The 16816-nt window shown below is 41.2% G+C and overlaps 1 protein-coding gene across 1 annotated transcript in view; it reads right to left on the reverse strand.

Moving 5' to 3' along the window:
* LOC113635280 (protein unc-13 homolog C) overlaps window positions 1–16277 on the reverse strand; it is a 140527-nt gene extending 124250 nt beyond the window's left edge. The window contains exons 1-3 of the mRNA XM_047822819.1: window positions 15726–16277; window positions 9969–13509; window positions 1292–1314 (exon numbers count right to left, since the gene is read on the reverse strand). Coding sequence (XP_047678775.1) covers window positions 1292–1314; window positions 9969–13245 — 3300 coding nt within the window. The 5' untranslated portion in view covers window positions 13246–13509; window positions 15726–16277. The remainder of the gene's footprint in view (window positions 1–1291; window positions 1315–9968; window positions 13510–15725) is intronic.
* Between the last annotated feature and the right edge of the window lie 539 nt (window positions 16278–16816).

The following is a 16816-nucleotide window of genomic DNA, read 5'->3' on the forward strand; positions in this document are numbered from 1 at the left end:
ATTAGTATTTACATATTATCTCATTATCATCTCATTATTATTTCCGTATTATCTCATTATTATCTCATTATCATCTCATTTTTATTTCTGTATTATCTCACTATTATCTCATTATTTTCCCGCCATGTCTCAGGTTTGTTTAAGTACCTTTTCCACATTTAACCTACTGGTGATTTTCCCAGTTATTATCTCATTATCGTGTACATTTTTGTTGAATTCTGCCATAATTGTCATGATGTAATATTGGTAATATCTTGTTGGTTCAATATTTGTCTTTATCGAGAGTTTCTAACTCATTATTATCTTATTACATTATTATTATCTTGTATTTACTTTATTATTATTGCGTTATTACTTGTTATTATCTTGTTATCGCATCGTTATTATCTCATTATTACTCAATGAGATAATTATTATTTCATTATTATCTTGTTATTATCTCATTATTGTGTTATTGTCTCATTATTATCTTGTCTTTTTCATGTCATTACACTATTAGGTTGTTATTTAAAATGTATTATTTACGTATCAAAATGAGATAATATCTTCTCTGAGATATGAGATAATATAATCTTCTCTGGGTTTTCTTTTCACTAATACATTAGCAATACTTGAAAATAAAAATCTATCCACACTCCATTTGTCTTCCTAAAGCGTTCTTTATTTTGTCCCTCTGGGGAACCCTTACAGGGTTGATTATGTAGAACCCATTACAGGCTTTAATTTATGGTATAGATGGTAAAATCCTTTAAGGTTTTAAGCAGAACCTTTCTCTCTCTCTCTCTCTCTCTCTCTCTCTCTCTCTCTCTCTCTCTCTCTCTCTCTCTCTCTCTCTCTCTCATCTCTCACACACACACCACACACACCACACACACACACACCACTCACCACACACACACCCACGCACTCACACACACACACACCTCACCCCACTCTCTAACTCCTCTCTCTCTCTCTCTATGTCTCTCGCTTCATGCTCTCTCTCTCCACACACACCAACAACAAACCCTATCTCTCTCTCCCTTCTGCTCTCCTCTCTCCACCACCCACACACCACCCACACACAACCACCACCCACATCCAAAACACCCCAACACAAGCACACTCACACCCTCCACTCACACACCACACAGCTCTCTCTCTCTCCTCGTCTCTCTACTCGTCTCTCACACACTCCCACCCACTCTTCTATCTCTCTCTCACTCTCTCTCTCTCTCTCTCTCTCTCTCACACACACACACACACACACACACACACACACACACACACAGAAAAGAATAAAGGTGTAAACCTGTGTGTCCAAGTCAGCGCTGTCTGCACCGGGGACCAGTGACAGGAGGAGAGAAAAAAGACAGGAACAACAAAATTAACTGGAGTAGTGAGACTTCCAGAGGCGCTGATCTTTAAATTACACAAATTACACACTGTTGTAATGATTCATGGCTGACGGGAAAGGGCCAAACAGAGTGAGCCAGCTGAGTGAGTCACACACACACACACACACACACACACACACACACACACACACACACACACACACACACACACACACACACACACACACACATACACGCACACACTTATGCTTTCCTCCATTCTTTATATATATACCACTATATATTTATATATATATATATATATATATATATATATATATATATATATATATATATATACACACACACACACTGCAAACTTTTTTAAATATACTTTTTTATACCACTATATATTTTAATAACTATCAAATTTCGATTTTTTTTTTTCGATTTAACACCTAGAATGTAAACATTGTTTTAAATTCAGTGAATAGAAATTATAATAAAAATAATACAAGACTAGATATCAGATATACATAATTTCTTATACAATTTCAGCATTTTCATAAATTAATGAATTAATAAATACATTTTCTTTTATTGCTGTTCTGTGTTTAAATATTTATATATACAATATATATATATATCTATCTATATATATATCTATATATATATATATATATATATATATATATATATATAATGTTATATTGTGAAATATAAGTGAAATTGTACACAATCTTGGTGTTTCTCTCTATTTTGACATGAGATATTTTATTAAATAAATAAATAATTTCCCCTTTTTTCAGTCTTAAATAATTTATTTTGGGGAAAATAAAAACAAATAATAGACGGCATGAAGCTCATGATACAACCCCGTGTTCATACACGAAGCCACACCTCCTATATGATCTCACACTCGTTGCCATTTGAAACATCTCCATATAAAAGCTTAGAGTGGATCCACAGGGAACATCACTAACGGCGTCAGGAAACCTGAACGTCTCTTTCCGGATCTCGAGCCTGACAGTAGACCATGACATTCACCTCATTAGCATCTGGTTGTCAGCTAATGGCCGCTCCAAGCAATTAGCAGAATTCCAAAGGAGCATGAGGAGATTTTCATCACGTTGCATATTTATAAATGTATTATCTTTACAGGCAATAGATTTGCGTCAGATTACACGTCCTTCATGTAGACGCTTTACATTTATCCAATGATCTTTTCTAATTTAATGATCAGAGTCATTAGCACGCCTATAAATCCTACATCTGGATCGTTAGCCTGCACGCTAGCTGGCAAATTCCCATAAAATCACTGATACGCTTTGGATAGATAATATTTGAAATTTTTATGTAACAGCCACTAAGAAATGTTGCTACTAATAAAATCTCTATTCACAACAATAACCCCTTTATTTCTACTGAATCGCTTATAAACAATGTTTAGTTTGTGCTTCTCAACAGTGCAAATTAACACCTGATCAAATTTGACACCGTGTCACACTCGCTAACATGGAATACGCCACGTTAATGAGTTTTAAAAGTGATTTTATTTCTTATTGCTGTCTGGAATTATAGCAAAAATTTCACCATAACCATTTCTCATGAACCCAGCGGCGATACAGACGGCATTTTATTATAAATCGCTGAATAACACAATAACTAAAAAAAAATCACTGACGAATCCTACAATAACTTACGAAACTGAAAAAACAATAAAACTTAACAGCCATAAACTGTAAAAAAAAAATAAAATAAAATAAATTAAAAAAAAAGATAAAAGATACAAAATTATTAAAAAAAGCTGCAAAAATAAACACACTATAATAAAAAAAAAATAGTGAAAAAATGCAAAGGAGATGATTAAAAAAATAAATAAATAACACTCACAATAGCTAAAACAACGATGCAAACAATACCTGAAAAAAAAATAAGTAAAAAAATTGTAAATATAATTTAATAAACAATAAAAAAATAGACATGAAGCACGTATCAAGAAGGAAAAAATGTTATGTATTTCGAATGATGATATGAAGGCGTTGAGTTCTGATCTTAAAGCATCTGAGAAAGTTTGAAGAACAGCTTCAGCCCAACAAGTCATCCATTGGGGACGGTTCCTCTGGCAACAAGTCTAGTCCTTCGTCTTACTAATGTGTTCATTACACACACCCTTAAGTCACTTCAAAAGAAAAGAAAGCTACAAAAAAAACTTTCAGTATACCAGAACTTCCAAAATCTAGTCAATTCATATCCTAAATACAGAGATCTTTCTATATAAACCCTAAAAAAAAATTCAACCAGTCGCTCTTAAGATTTCTTGGGCAGATTAGACAGACATGAAAATACAATGCCGCCAATCAACAGGCAAAAAAAGTAGACGTCCAGATCCGTGAGCTCACGGTGTTACTGCAGGAGTCCCACAGGGGCCAGTACTCAGTCCACAAATCACTGTGATCTCTATGCCGATGACACACAACTACGCCAATTATTCTGATAGCTGTTAAATCAAGATTTATCATTAAGATATTATTCATGCGGATGAATTACTGTAATCATTGTGCAAACCGATGTGAAAACACAGTGTAGCTAACAGCAGAAAGACTCGCGAGTGAAACTTGCACTTATTCTCATAATTTCAGGCTGGGTTTTTCTTCTGAATCTCAGTCATGCCCATTCACGGCATTGATTATGTGTTAAAGGTTTTCCATCTCCTAATGAACGACATTCTTAAATCCACCGCTTCTCTTCCCGCTCTCTGAAGCATAACGACCCGTCTGTATGTCCCCCATTGAAAAATCGCATTATCTTTACATCAGCGTCGGTATTACTGCAAGAGGTCAGAGTTCAGCAGGTTGAACTTTGTTGATGCAGCTTGAATGAAGCTTTTAAGCCTTCAGAGTACTGACGATGGAATCGTCTAATGCGAGTCACTTAGGATAAAAGCTTCGGTTGCGAAAAGGAGGTCGCAACCGGTCGAACCTTTAATGTGAACATGAACGTCATGTCAGAATCGCTGTCATAATCCAGTGTCATCACTCTGCATGAAAAGCTTGTAGGGAATGTTTTCATACTGTTTATTTATTTATTTATTTAAGGGTAAAAACATCTTAAACTGTTGTTATTAAACCAAACGTTTTTGTCCAAATGACTGCTTGATGTAGCTCCTCACCTAGAGGTTACATTTTCTCCTAGCTAGCCATCTTCTTTGTCACTACCTGAGTTCCGCTTTTCCGCTTATTGCTACTAGGACCATGTCCAAGTCAGATTACTTTATATTTTACTGTATAAATTGTCTAGGCAACATATAACTCAGGGGCGGGTCTAGGGTTTCATCTTTAGGGGGTTTTAGCCCTCAGTAAGAATTTAAAACTAGAAGAGTTCTATATTATATATTATATGACTACATAGTAAGCTAAAAGTTATGGTATTATTTAAAATGGCAAAAGTGGACACCAAAATTTTATGCATGATGTAATGATGACAGTCTCGAATCAAATCAGTTCATGTGTCCGATGAATGCAGTCATTAATAAACAAATATTCACAAAGACCAAATCAATAAATGTTATTTTTATTTAGTAATGAATGGATTGTTTGCGTTAATATTTTGTTTGAGGTTGCCGTCTTTGCGGTTTTCCGCCGAATAAGGTTATAGATAAATAGCGCTGACTGACGTGCACGATGCACGTTCCTGTACTCCTGTCATTTTTATTGTTTATTTATGAAAGTAAAAATTATACTTTTAGTTTTAGGGTGGCTGAGATCACAGACAGGGGGCGCTGAAGCCACCCTAAAGAAGGTCTAGAACCGCCCCTGTTATAACTTATACAATGTTTTTTTTTCAGAAGAGACACAGCGTGATTCTCGGGCTTGAAACACGAGATTAAAATAAATTAAAAAATGTAAATGGTGTCAAAAAATGTTAGCAATATCCAGAAGTTATAGGCTCCTTAGTATTCAGCTGAATTGAGTAAAATTATTAATTCAAAACTGATAATTCGGTTATTCATTTTGCAGCATAAGATTTAGGAAAATCTATGAAATGTCTGAATATGTCTGATTCCACCATGTCTGACTCCACCATGCCGGAACCTGTGTTCGTTGTACCAGTTTACGTCATAAACCTCCACATGTTTTTCTCCCTCTCTCTAATCATTTAATTAATTATTTATCCATTTATTCGTTTATTATTTTCCAAAGACTCGTAAGCGAGCGTATCTAATACTATGCATGATTAATGGTTCTGCTGTTATACGGGGGGTTTATTCTATTTTCTAGTTGCTGCTCTCCCCGCTCTGTCCCTGCACGGACGGACGCATGGATTCTTGCCCAGAACAGAACCATACCTCCAACACTAAACTGTATGCAATCATCTAATAAATTCTCTTTTGACAAAGTGGTCCTGACAGAACTTACAGTATATACCATGTCCTGTATGTAGACCACACAAAGACCACTGTAACCTTCCTGTCAATCAGCTGTATGGTAGCCACTGGACACTCAACTACACACCATTAGTGCTTTGGGGAAAAAATTTTGTCTCTTGGAATAAGAACTGGGTAAAACACACTAGATTACAAACAGGTAAGAGAGAGAGAGAGAAACATGATATAGGAATGAAAGCTGAAATTCTGATCGTTCTTCTCATATCCGTCGTTCGATCTCAAGCCCAAATGTCGTCATTAGACAGCAAAAACAAAACAACATGCCTTGCCATTTCAATACTTTCAGAGAAGACCGAATATGATGAGCAAGTCTAACCTGGTTAGCGAATGCCCTTGGGAGTGTGGATTAGCATCTGAATACAGCAGTAGCTGAGTTATGATTACCCCAGCAAGAAGAACAAATCTTTTGAGACCTTGCTGCAAAACTGTCTGGAAAAGCTTTAACACTATTTTATAGATTTTTTCCACGTCTTGGTTTTCCACCTTCTACTTTGTCATTTTCTATCAGCTATGAGAGACGTGTTAGTTCCTGTTCTATTTAGCCGCTAAATAACAGACACTGACAGCAGCTGCAGAGGAGCTCTGGGTGTTCAAATGTGTTGCTCTTGTTGCAGTGAATAAATCAGTGCTTCCCCAAATTCACCTATTAGCATTAATCTTTTTATAGCGTTCAACCTGAGCTTTGTTTGCCATTAAGATGAGTCATAGGGTCTCCTTAAATTAATTAGAAGGCACCTGATAGTAGTTGAGAAACACAGAGGTGCTGTAAGGTTCCAGCTTTTTTAACAGCTCTTTGTTCTATAAAACAGAGTTTATCAGATATTCTGGAATTTTTCAGCATATATGAAAGAATTACTATTAGACAATGGAAACATTTGTTAATTCATAGAATGCTAATTACTGGATTAGTATTATTACAAATGCTGATATAAAATTGAGTTACTCAAAGTTGAGAGGTTTAAGGGCCTCAGACTCGGTGGTAATCGCTGGTATGTATGACTTGTATAATTGCAGAATTATTTTCATGTATTCTTCTTCAGTAAGTTCATTATCCTGGATATGGTGGATCCACAGCTTATCCCTGGGATGGAAGTACATCACAGGGCATCATGTACACACATTCATTCATTCATTCATTCATTTCCTACCACTTATCCGAACTTCTCGGGTCACGGGGAGCCTGTGCCTATCTCAGGCGTCATCGGGTATCGAGGCAGGATACACCCTGGACGGAGTGCCAACCCATCACAGGGCACACACACACACTCTCATTCACTCACACACTCACACACTACAGACAATTTTCCAGAGATGCCAATCAACCTACCATGCATGTCTTTGAAACGGGGGAGGAAACCGGAGTACCCGGAGGAAACCCCCGAGGCACGGGGAGAACATGCAAACTCCACACACACAAGGCGGAGGCGGGAATCGAACCCCTAATCCTGGAGATGTGAGGCGAACATGCTAAACACTAAGCCACTAAGCCACCGTGCCACCCCCCCCCTCCCCCCATGTATAATCACTTTATAAGCACCAGCCAACCTATTTGCTGGTTTGGGGATAATTGGGAAGCCTGAGGAAACTCACTCAGACATGAGGAGAACATGCTCAGAAATTTGAGCTTGAGACCATAAAGCGCCGAGGCATCAGAGCTATTTATCTCGGTCCTAGTGGTTATGGATGTAGTGTCTATGCCTGGAAACACCGGAAGGGAATACAGTCTGGATGGAATGGCAGAAAACCACAGGGATCCATCCACATTCTCGTTCACACAGTACCAAGCAAAGAAACCATGAGAAGAACCTGAATGATAAGGGAACCCTCGTCTGGGTGATTCCTCGATAATAGATTATAAATCATTACTCTTCTTTAAGTGTATGCTATCAAGTCAAATAGTGTTAAGTGTGTGGAAAGGTACTTAAGTAGGAGTATCACTAGAATTGTTACTTTAAATCTCTCTGAGACTGAAATTAGATGTGTTTCAGTGATTGAGTCAGGAGTCTAAACTGGTGTAGAAATTGCTACCTTTAGGCTGTTCCAGGACCTGTAGCTTATAACCATCTCCTCTCTTTTACCTGTTTGGTAAGCCAAAGCACTACACCTTTTACTCAGCATACACCGTGTCCCGCTAAATAAACTCTTACAGAAACCCAAACCTCCACACTTGTAATTGTTTTTGATCACATAACACAGAAGAGTTTATTGTGATGCTTTGCCTGCTGTAAAATACCAAATTCTCATAACCAACTCATCAACTAATTATCATATCCTGAATGAGTTGGGTTAAATGGAGCAGAGTGGAGATTGTGAAGATTTGTTAAACAGAGCAGTAATTCTCTCTGGGGAGGAGAGCATGCGGTGTGAAGTCAGAATGTATGCCTCACATCTAGGCCAAGCGCTGGCAGGTTGTAGAGTGAGTAAGGCAGGACGGAAAATCCCTGTTGCCTACAGTAGATTGACTGTAATAAACTCCACACCACTCAAGTGCTCTCAACCAAAGTGTATTGTCAAGTTTGTTATATTCACACAAAGTAGGCAGCCGTCGCGTTCACACGCTGGTCTATCTGCGGCTGAAAGGAAACCACGGGGTCCGGCGATGACCTGCCAGGTGACCCTTTAAATACATTTTCTCAGCAGTAATCACTAGATCGATGAATATGATCAATAAATTGCTGCAATTTGACTAAATTAAGGGCGCTTTTTCAGCTATTTGCTAAGCACAAATAAAAACAAACTCGATACTTTTAGTGTGTTTTTTATTTAGTTACTTAAGGTTTATTAAGATAATGTTGGCATAGGGCTGAAAACATAGTCGTTACACTGTTTTATTGTTGGATAAAGATGGATAAAGCTAAACAAACCCTTACTACATGTGCATAGCAATCCCAAAATACAACCTGCCTGCACAGTCCTCAAGTCCTTTGGCTCAGTTTGCACCTCAGGTAGACGTCTTCACGGGTCCACTTAGATCCGAAAACCCGAGGTCCGACACGAGACCCGAGCGGGTTCGGGTCTAAAAGTTTCATGTGTGCCTCGGACACGGGTCAGGTATAAAAATATCGGCAACGGGTCTCGGGTCATTTAAAATGAATGTGTTTTTACCGAACGGACCCGAGAAGACCGGAACTACTGTACTGTATCTCACGTGTGTGCATCGATTTGAGTTTTTTTCCAACCTCTCCTCTGTTTGCCAAGACCACTTGCGACATGTGGCTGGCGACGTGTGGATGGCGGTAAGCAAATTTTCATTGAAACAGACCTGTCAATCAATTTTGAATCCACGCTGTAGCAGTTACTTTAGTGCAGAGTTACGGTATGCAACATTCGGGTCCAGTCGGGTTAAAATAAAATGCCAACGGGTCGGGTCGGACTCGGGACTAATTCTTTCGTGTTTGTCTCGGGTCGGGTCATTCTTATAGAAAAAAAAAATTATGCACGTCGGGTTCGGGTAAAAAGTGATCCGGGTCACTTCGGTTCGGGTACATTTCTTTAGACCCGAGAAGACCTCTAACCTCAGGGCTTACTTACAAAAACATGCTGCAACCCCAAACATGTCTGATTCCTATTTACGTACTGTAGACATGGACCAAGATAGTCTCCTAAAAATCCACACCAAGGGGCAGAACACACCAGAAAAATCCACACCAAGGGGCAGAACACACCAGTGTTCCTTTTACATGGATTAAATGCTGTATAAAGGAAATGTAATGGCATAGTCTTACTTTCATCTCTGTGAACAGTAAGTTGACTATTTGCTACTCTGGTGTCCACTACTGTCATTTCTGACTGACTGAAGCACTATAAAACCGCTATCCCCTCCACCACACACATACACACATACACACAAACACACACACACACACACATACACACGAACACACACATAAATCAATAGCAAATTTAAAAGGCTCAATATCATCTTCCACATCAAACACCTGCAATCAATGTTTAGGCTTTTCCCGGACTACCTTCAAAGCAAAGCCATGAAAAGAATCTGAGGTTCTAGCATTAAAGCACAGCCACTCAGACATGCTGTTGTCATTTTCTGCTTTCTACTTTCATTATGGTTTAATCATATCGTCTGACCACAAAATACATCCTACCAATTAAGCTTATAACAAAGAAACCTTCTTCCTAAGCGATCCGTCTGGATATCAAACTATGTTAGGTATAAAAACTGGATACCTCCAGCCAGTCCATACCTCCAGCCAGGATCTGCTGCTCAAGCTCAGCCATTTGCTTCCTATATGCTCTCAAAGCAGCTTCTTTAAACGTTGGTCGTAACCTTTTCTTGGGTGCCGGTTCTTCCACCACTGCCGGAGTCTCTGTGACGTTTTTGTTTTCATCTTCCTGAGTCATGTTTTCTTTGTCATCTTCTGCTCCTTGCGTTCGTGCTATATCTAGCACCTCCGCCTCAACTTCTGCTTCTTCGTCCTCTTGTTCATCAGCCTCATCCTCGGCCTCCTCTGTTTCTTCGATGTATTCGATCATGGCCTCGTACTCCTCCCTGTCGTCGGCCATCTGGTTTTCATCATAGTCCTCACTGTATTCTTCATCAAACTGATCATCTAAGCTGCAGTCGTATTCCAGAACTGGGTTCCCTTCTTGTAAAATGTCATATTCTTGTGAGACTTCATACTCATCTTCTTGGTACTCCTCCTCTGCCTCATTGGCATTTGTTCTGTTTTCAAGGTTGGCCAGCACCTGTTCCATCACTTCGACGTAATGTGTCTCGTTGTCCACGGGTTGCGCTGTGGTTTGTTCATCTTCGTCTGCTTTGTAGTAGAAGGGTTCGTTGTAGACATCAGAGTCGATAGTGGTGCTGGAATCATTGGCTGTTGACTGAGACATAGTCCTGAACCGGCCAATAAATGGGATAGTACTTGGCTCTTCAGCAGGAGCACTGGAGCTTTGAGATCCTTTATTCCAGACTACTTCCAAAGCTGATTTGGCCCTTTGTAAGGTTGAGCCAAAGCCTCCAAAGCTGAAGGTTTTTTCAGACAAGTCTATGCTCAGTCTGCTGCTCCATGATTTCGGGACCTCTTCAACCTTTTCAACCCTGATCTCACTCTGACTACGATACATAGTGGAAGACTTTTGATTTTGCTGCAGTTGGTTCCCCTTCCCCTTACTCTCCTGTCGTTGCAGAGTCTGCGGGGCAGACTCTGGTTTGGTTTGTGTCTTCGGCTTGGTCTTAGGCTTCTTTTCTGTTTTTGGTTCTGGCACAGGTTTTTGTACTGGCATTGGTTCTACTACAGCTTCTATCTCAGGCTCTGGCTCAGGTTCTGGTTCGGGTTCTGGTTCAGGTTCTGGCTCAGGTTCTAACTCAGTCTCCATGTCAGGTTCTTGTGTTGTCTCAGGTGTACTGTCAAATGTCAAAAATGTCTCACCTTCAAACTGCAAATCAACCTCAAGGCATTTTGTAATTTTTTCAGGGAACCCAGGGTTAGCAGCTGGGTCAAATGGGCTGCTGATTTCTGAGACTATATTATGTTCAGTCGAGGCATCCAAGCCTGAGTCGGCTCCTTGCTCAAGGTGATGCCAGTCTTTCCATGGTGAAAGGTCACCTTGCAGCGAAAGTTGAGAGCCACTATAGTGACTTCTGTCCCCTGATATACACACCAGACCATTACTAACACCACTGTCAATTGTCTCTGTGGTCTCAACCTCATTGTGCTCTACATATGGTGGGTTTTCCTGACTGAGTGTTTGGCTGGGTGGGCTTGCATACCAGGAAGAAGCCATGTCTTCCTGTTTACGCTGCCAGAGCTCCTGGTCGGACGAAGAAAGCAGGGAGCATCCGTTAACTCTGCTAAAGTACTGGCTCTCAGAGAAATCTTCAGAGTAAGATGGGCAAAGTTTGGAGCAGTCGGATTCTGAGCGACTGAGCTTTGGGGTGGAGTAATCACTCTGCGAGAGCCATCCAGGGGTCATGTCAGAATAGTAAGATTTGTTTTGCTTGTCATCATAAACAGCATCATCAGCATAATGCACCGAATACGTGGTGTCGTCTGCGCACCGCCTGTGATCGTGAGACTTTTTTTTGTCCGATTTTATTTTCTGAGGTGGTTTGACCACAATTGCATATTTGTTTTTGCTTAATTCATCTAGTTCTTTATCACTGTCCAATGATTCCCAGTCATCACTCTCGGCCTTGTCTTTGGCACTTGGCAGTTTCATGTCCATGCTTTCATAGGTCTGAGAAGAGGTCATCCCTCGTTCTTTCCTGTCTTTCGTCTCTTGCGTGAGGCTATCTGTTGAGATTGATATTCCGGTACCTTTAAGCTTATAACATTTTTTCAAAACTAAATCCCTGTCTTGAGGATTTGAAAAAATAACTATGATAGGTCGAGGTTTAGCACTTGAACATTCTCTTAGTTGCCCCAATCGATGGGCGAGTTCGATTGTAAGTGTCTTGTGTGCTTCAGCAAAACCCATTTTCTCCTTTAAAATGTGATAAATGAGTTCCTCGGTTCTTTCAAATTTTTCCTCAGGCACATTTAGGAATCTTAAAGTAGCTTTGTTGGTCTGGTGGCTTAACTGTCTGATGTAGTCATGGATGTCTCGTGTCTCTCGTCTGGATTGCACAAATCCCGAGCGAAGCTGCTCAATCTCACTCTGCACCACCTCCACACTACTGGAGATCTCATCGATGGAGCTTTTTAAAGCATTAACATGTCCTCTAAGCTCTGAGAGCTCTGATTCAATCTGGCTGATTCCCTGAAGTTCTTTGAAGATCATTTCCATGACATCTTGGGTCTGACTGATGCAGCCTGTGGAGCTGGATCCTGGTTCCAGTGTGGTTGTTTTCTGCTGCCTCCCAGCCCGATCCAGAGACTTGCTCCTGATGCCAAGTGTCTTCCTCCAGGTGCTAGCCTCGGACGAATCTGAAGAAACACATTCTTGGCTCTTCTTCCACTTGCGGAGCTTTTTCAGAGCACCGAGTCGGAGAGTGTGGAGACTGCTTCGTTCTCCACGTTCGCCCTCTGAGCTGCCATCAGAAGGTGCTAAACTAATCATACTCTTCCTATTCCTTCTTACGGGCATTGTGTAAGCTTTTTGTTCATCGAATCTATGGACAAATTTGGCCTCGTTTAAAGAGTCGGTGTAACTACTATCAATGGATAGCACTTCATGAAAGTCATTATTGTTCAGTAAGAGAGCATTCTTTTGCAGTCCATTAGCAATCGCTACACGGTAACTGAACGTGGGAGAAAGGGAAGAGCGGTCGTTCCTGCCGTCGTCTTCCTCAGTAGATAGATTGCGAGCAGAAGAACATTTAGATATCTTTTTAACTGTGCTTTTCAGTGTGGTGGAGAAAGTCTGATTTCGCGCATGCAAATCTGGGGATATCTTAGGATCTTTTTTGTTTTCGCTACACTCTTTCTTTTTTGTGGTATTTGCCAGTTTCTTTGTAAACATTCCTTTGCAAATCTTAAAAATGTAAGACGATAGCTTTTTTACATGGGCAGAAACCATGGAGAGCAATAGGTTAGTGGGTTAGCATCCAAACATCTGCAGCAATGCAGAACTGCTGTTAGATCCAGTGGGAAGCAACAACCGGCTGACCAAAACCACTTTATTTCAAAGTCAACCCTGAGGGATAAAAGAAGAAGAAGAAGAAGACAAGAGAAATATGCCCCTTAGAAACAATCGTGCCAAGAAAAAAATGTATATCCTTAGATATCCTAAGAGTGATAAAAAAAAATCCAAGTATGTTCTTCACATATGGCCGTTGTTGGTCTGTAAAGAGAAAAAAGAAATATGTCATTGTCACATCGAAAAGAAAGTGATCATAATATATTGCTCCTCTGCAGTCTAGTAATACTACACCGTACTGTGTTAACTCTCAGAACTCATTTATCTTCAGTAAGAGTTTTATCTTGGTCAAGGATCAGTGGTGGGTCAAGGGGCAGTGATGGGTTAGTGGCAGTGGTGGGTTAGGGAAAGTGGTGGGTTAGGGACAGTGGTGGGTCAAGGGGCAGTGATGGGTTAGGGGCAGTGGTGGGTTAGGGACAGTGGTGGGTTAGGGGCAGTGATGGGTTAAGGGCAGTGGTGGGTTAGGGGCAGTGGTAGCTCAACTGGTTAAGGCACTGGGTTGTTGATCGGAGGATTGGGGTTCAAGGCCCAGCACAGCAAGCTGCCACTGCTGGGCCCTTGAGCAATCCCCTCAACCCTCCCTGCTCCAGGGGCGCTGTATAATAGCTGCCGCTGCACTCTGACCCCAACCTCCTCAGTTGGGGTATGTGAAGAAAAGAATTCCACTGTGCTGTAATGTGTATGTGGTGATAATAAAGGCTTCTGTGCACTCTGTTCTATTCTATTCTATTCTATTCTATTCTATTCTATTCTATCCAGGAACATTTGGCATGAATCAGGAGTACACTCTGGATACTGTACCAGTTCATTATACTGTTCACACACCTTGCCTAGTTTACATCTGTGGACAGATCGAGTCAGCAGTCCACCTACTGGCATGTTTCTGGGAAGTGGGTAAAACTAAAGAACCTTCAGGAAACCTCTCAGTCACAGAGTAAAAGTGTTAGGGTCAAAAAAAAAAAACGATAAGTAAAAGGTTTATGATGCAAGCAAGTCTTGTTAAAGTTCTACACTTGATCTGAGATCATCCACTCGGTTTGGAGGAATCCAGATCACAAGGTTTAATTCAAAATCCGCTAAGCAAAGGTCTATTTTTTACCTCGACTTCTTCATGACACAAACTTCCACTTCCACACTCTTAAATCCAATTTTTCCAAACAAGATTTATAATGGTGCTAATTTTGTGACTAGACTGATTAATTTGTTTATCTGATTCTCGGTCGGTTAGGAATTTGTTCCCTCGGTGCAGACACTCTGATTTATTGCCACTGACTTCTGTGCAACAGTTCCGATGGAATCGGTAGACTTTCATCCTTTTCTCTTTCGTCACGTCGTTCGTTAAAAAAAAAAAAACTATCCGAAGGCGGAGAAGTGTCACGGCGGATCTTTGTATCAGCAGTGCTTGGGTTTGTCACATGGATAACTCGGGGGTTTAGTCTTTGTGAGTGTTATTTGTCTTGTAAACCGCACGTTCTTGCTGGTACACTAATATAGAGCTGAATAGCAAAGAACAAACTCGATGTCGGAAATATTTAACAGAGCAAAAATCCGAAGGTTCCAGAGACTAGAGAGAAGTAAAGAAAAGAAAAGAAAAGAAAAGAAAAGAAAAGAAAAGAAAAGAAAAGAAAGGAGAACGACGAGCCCCACCCACCTACTACTACCTTTACGACTTCTTGCTCATTTTCCATTCTGCCATCACCCTGAGTACTCCCTTCCTCCCCTCTTCCCTCCCTCTATCCATTCCTCCTTCTTTCCACTTCCTTCCCATTTTGCCTCCAATCAAGAATCCAATAACTACCTTTTACTTCCTCATCCACTTCTGTGAATTAACCAAAACAATCATGGCTGCCCAGGGTGTTGACCGAGCCCGAGCACTCGGCACCCTGAACGCGTGCTAATTCCTCGGAGTGTTTATATATCGGCCATGCCGGACTTATACACAACGTTCCCCAGGAGCGAGAGGATTTCTCCAGCGGATGATGGCAGCATTCAAATTCGACCCCTTGACAATACACGGACAGTTGCTTGTATATGCATGTGTGTGTGTGTGTGTGTGTGTGTGTGTGTGTGTGTGTGTGTGTGTGTGTGTGTGTGTGTGTGTGTGTGTGTGGGATGCAGGAAGCCACGTTGATGTGTCTCATGCAACAGTGAGAAATTGCATGCACCACTGACATGCATGCACATTCCTTTTGGAATCATTGCATATTAGCACGAGTAAACCCGAGTGTCATTTCAGCGCAGCTACAACATCCAGCGTGAGAAATTCCAGATGATGTCGAAGCAACAAGAAGACACGAGCTGCTACAATCAAACGAAAAAAGGAAGAATAAAAGGAGGAGACAGAGAAAGGAAAAGCATACCTGCGGGGTTCCTTGGGAAAGTGGGATATATCCAGCCACGTTATTTTTTGTTAGCACGCAGGAGGAGCTGCAGGTTATCACGATAAACCACAGAGACGACGGTTAGCGGAGCATCCTCGGTATGGACAGATGAGAGAGACAGAGCGAGAGGGAGCGAGAGAGAGAGAGAGAGGGAGCGAGAGAGAGAGAGCTCTGCAGCAGCAGGCAATTCGAGCGAATGAAGACAGGCAGGCTGTGCTCTCTCGCCTCAGCTCCTCATCCTCCTCTTCTCGCTCTCTCCGTTTTCCATCTCTTCCCTCATTCAACCTTGAGCTGATGCTCGGGAATGTAGAAGCATGGTTTTACTCTCCTCCTCTCCTCCTCTCTCTCTACCGTTCTCTCCCGTCACTCTCTCACTCTTCTGTCCCAGACGAGAGAGGCAGACAGCGTGTCTGGGACAGTGGAAGCCCCCCTGCCTGCCTCTGTGTGTGTGTGTGTGTGTGTGTTCCTGTGTGTGTGTGTGTGTGTGTGTGTGTGTTCCTGTGTGTTTGGGAGAGAGATACAGAAAGAAAGAGAGCGAGATCCGGGATGAGCTGAAAGCCCTGAGGAATGAGGCAGCTTCATGCTTCGCTCTCATTCAGAGAGAAAGTCACGTGATCCTGAGAGAGAGAGAGAGAGAGAGAGAGAGAGAGAGAGAGAGAGAGAGAGAGAGAGAGAGAGATACAGGGAGGAGGGGTTGGAGCAATGTAGGAAAGGAGAGGGAGGAGAGAAGATGAGAATGTGTGTGTGAGTAAGTACGTGTATGAGTGTGTGAGAGAGAAAGAAATTTGATAATGAACAATGACTACGATGCCTATTTCTATCTATCTATCTATCTATCTATCTATCTATCTATCTATCTATCTATCTATCTATCTATCTATCTATCTATCTATCAAACTGACTTCTATTGATTTGTATGTCTGTCTATCTAGGTCTTCTCATTTCTCCTATCTCTCTCTCTCGTTTCCCGCCACCTCTCACTCTCTCACTCTCTCGCTCTATCACTATCTCACTCTCTCGCTCTATCACTCTCTCGCTCCCTCGCGCTCTCGCTCGTCTCACTGCAACAG

The sequence above is a fragment of the Tachysurus fulvidraco genome, chromosome 13, assembly GCF_022655615.1.
Source record: "Tachysurus fulvidraco isolate hzauxx_2018 chromosome 13, HZAU_PFXX_2.0, whole genome shotgun sequence".
NCBI classification, from domain to species: Eukaryota; Metazoa; Chordata; class Actinopteri; order Siluriformes; family Bagridae; genus Tachysurus; species Tachysurus fulvidraco.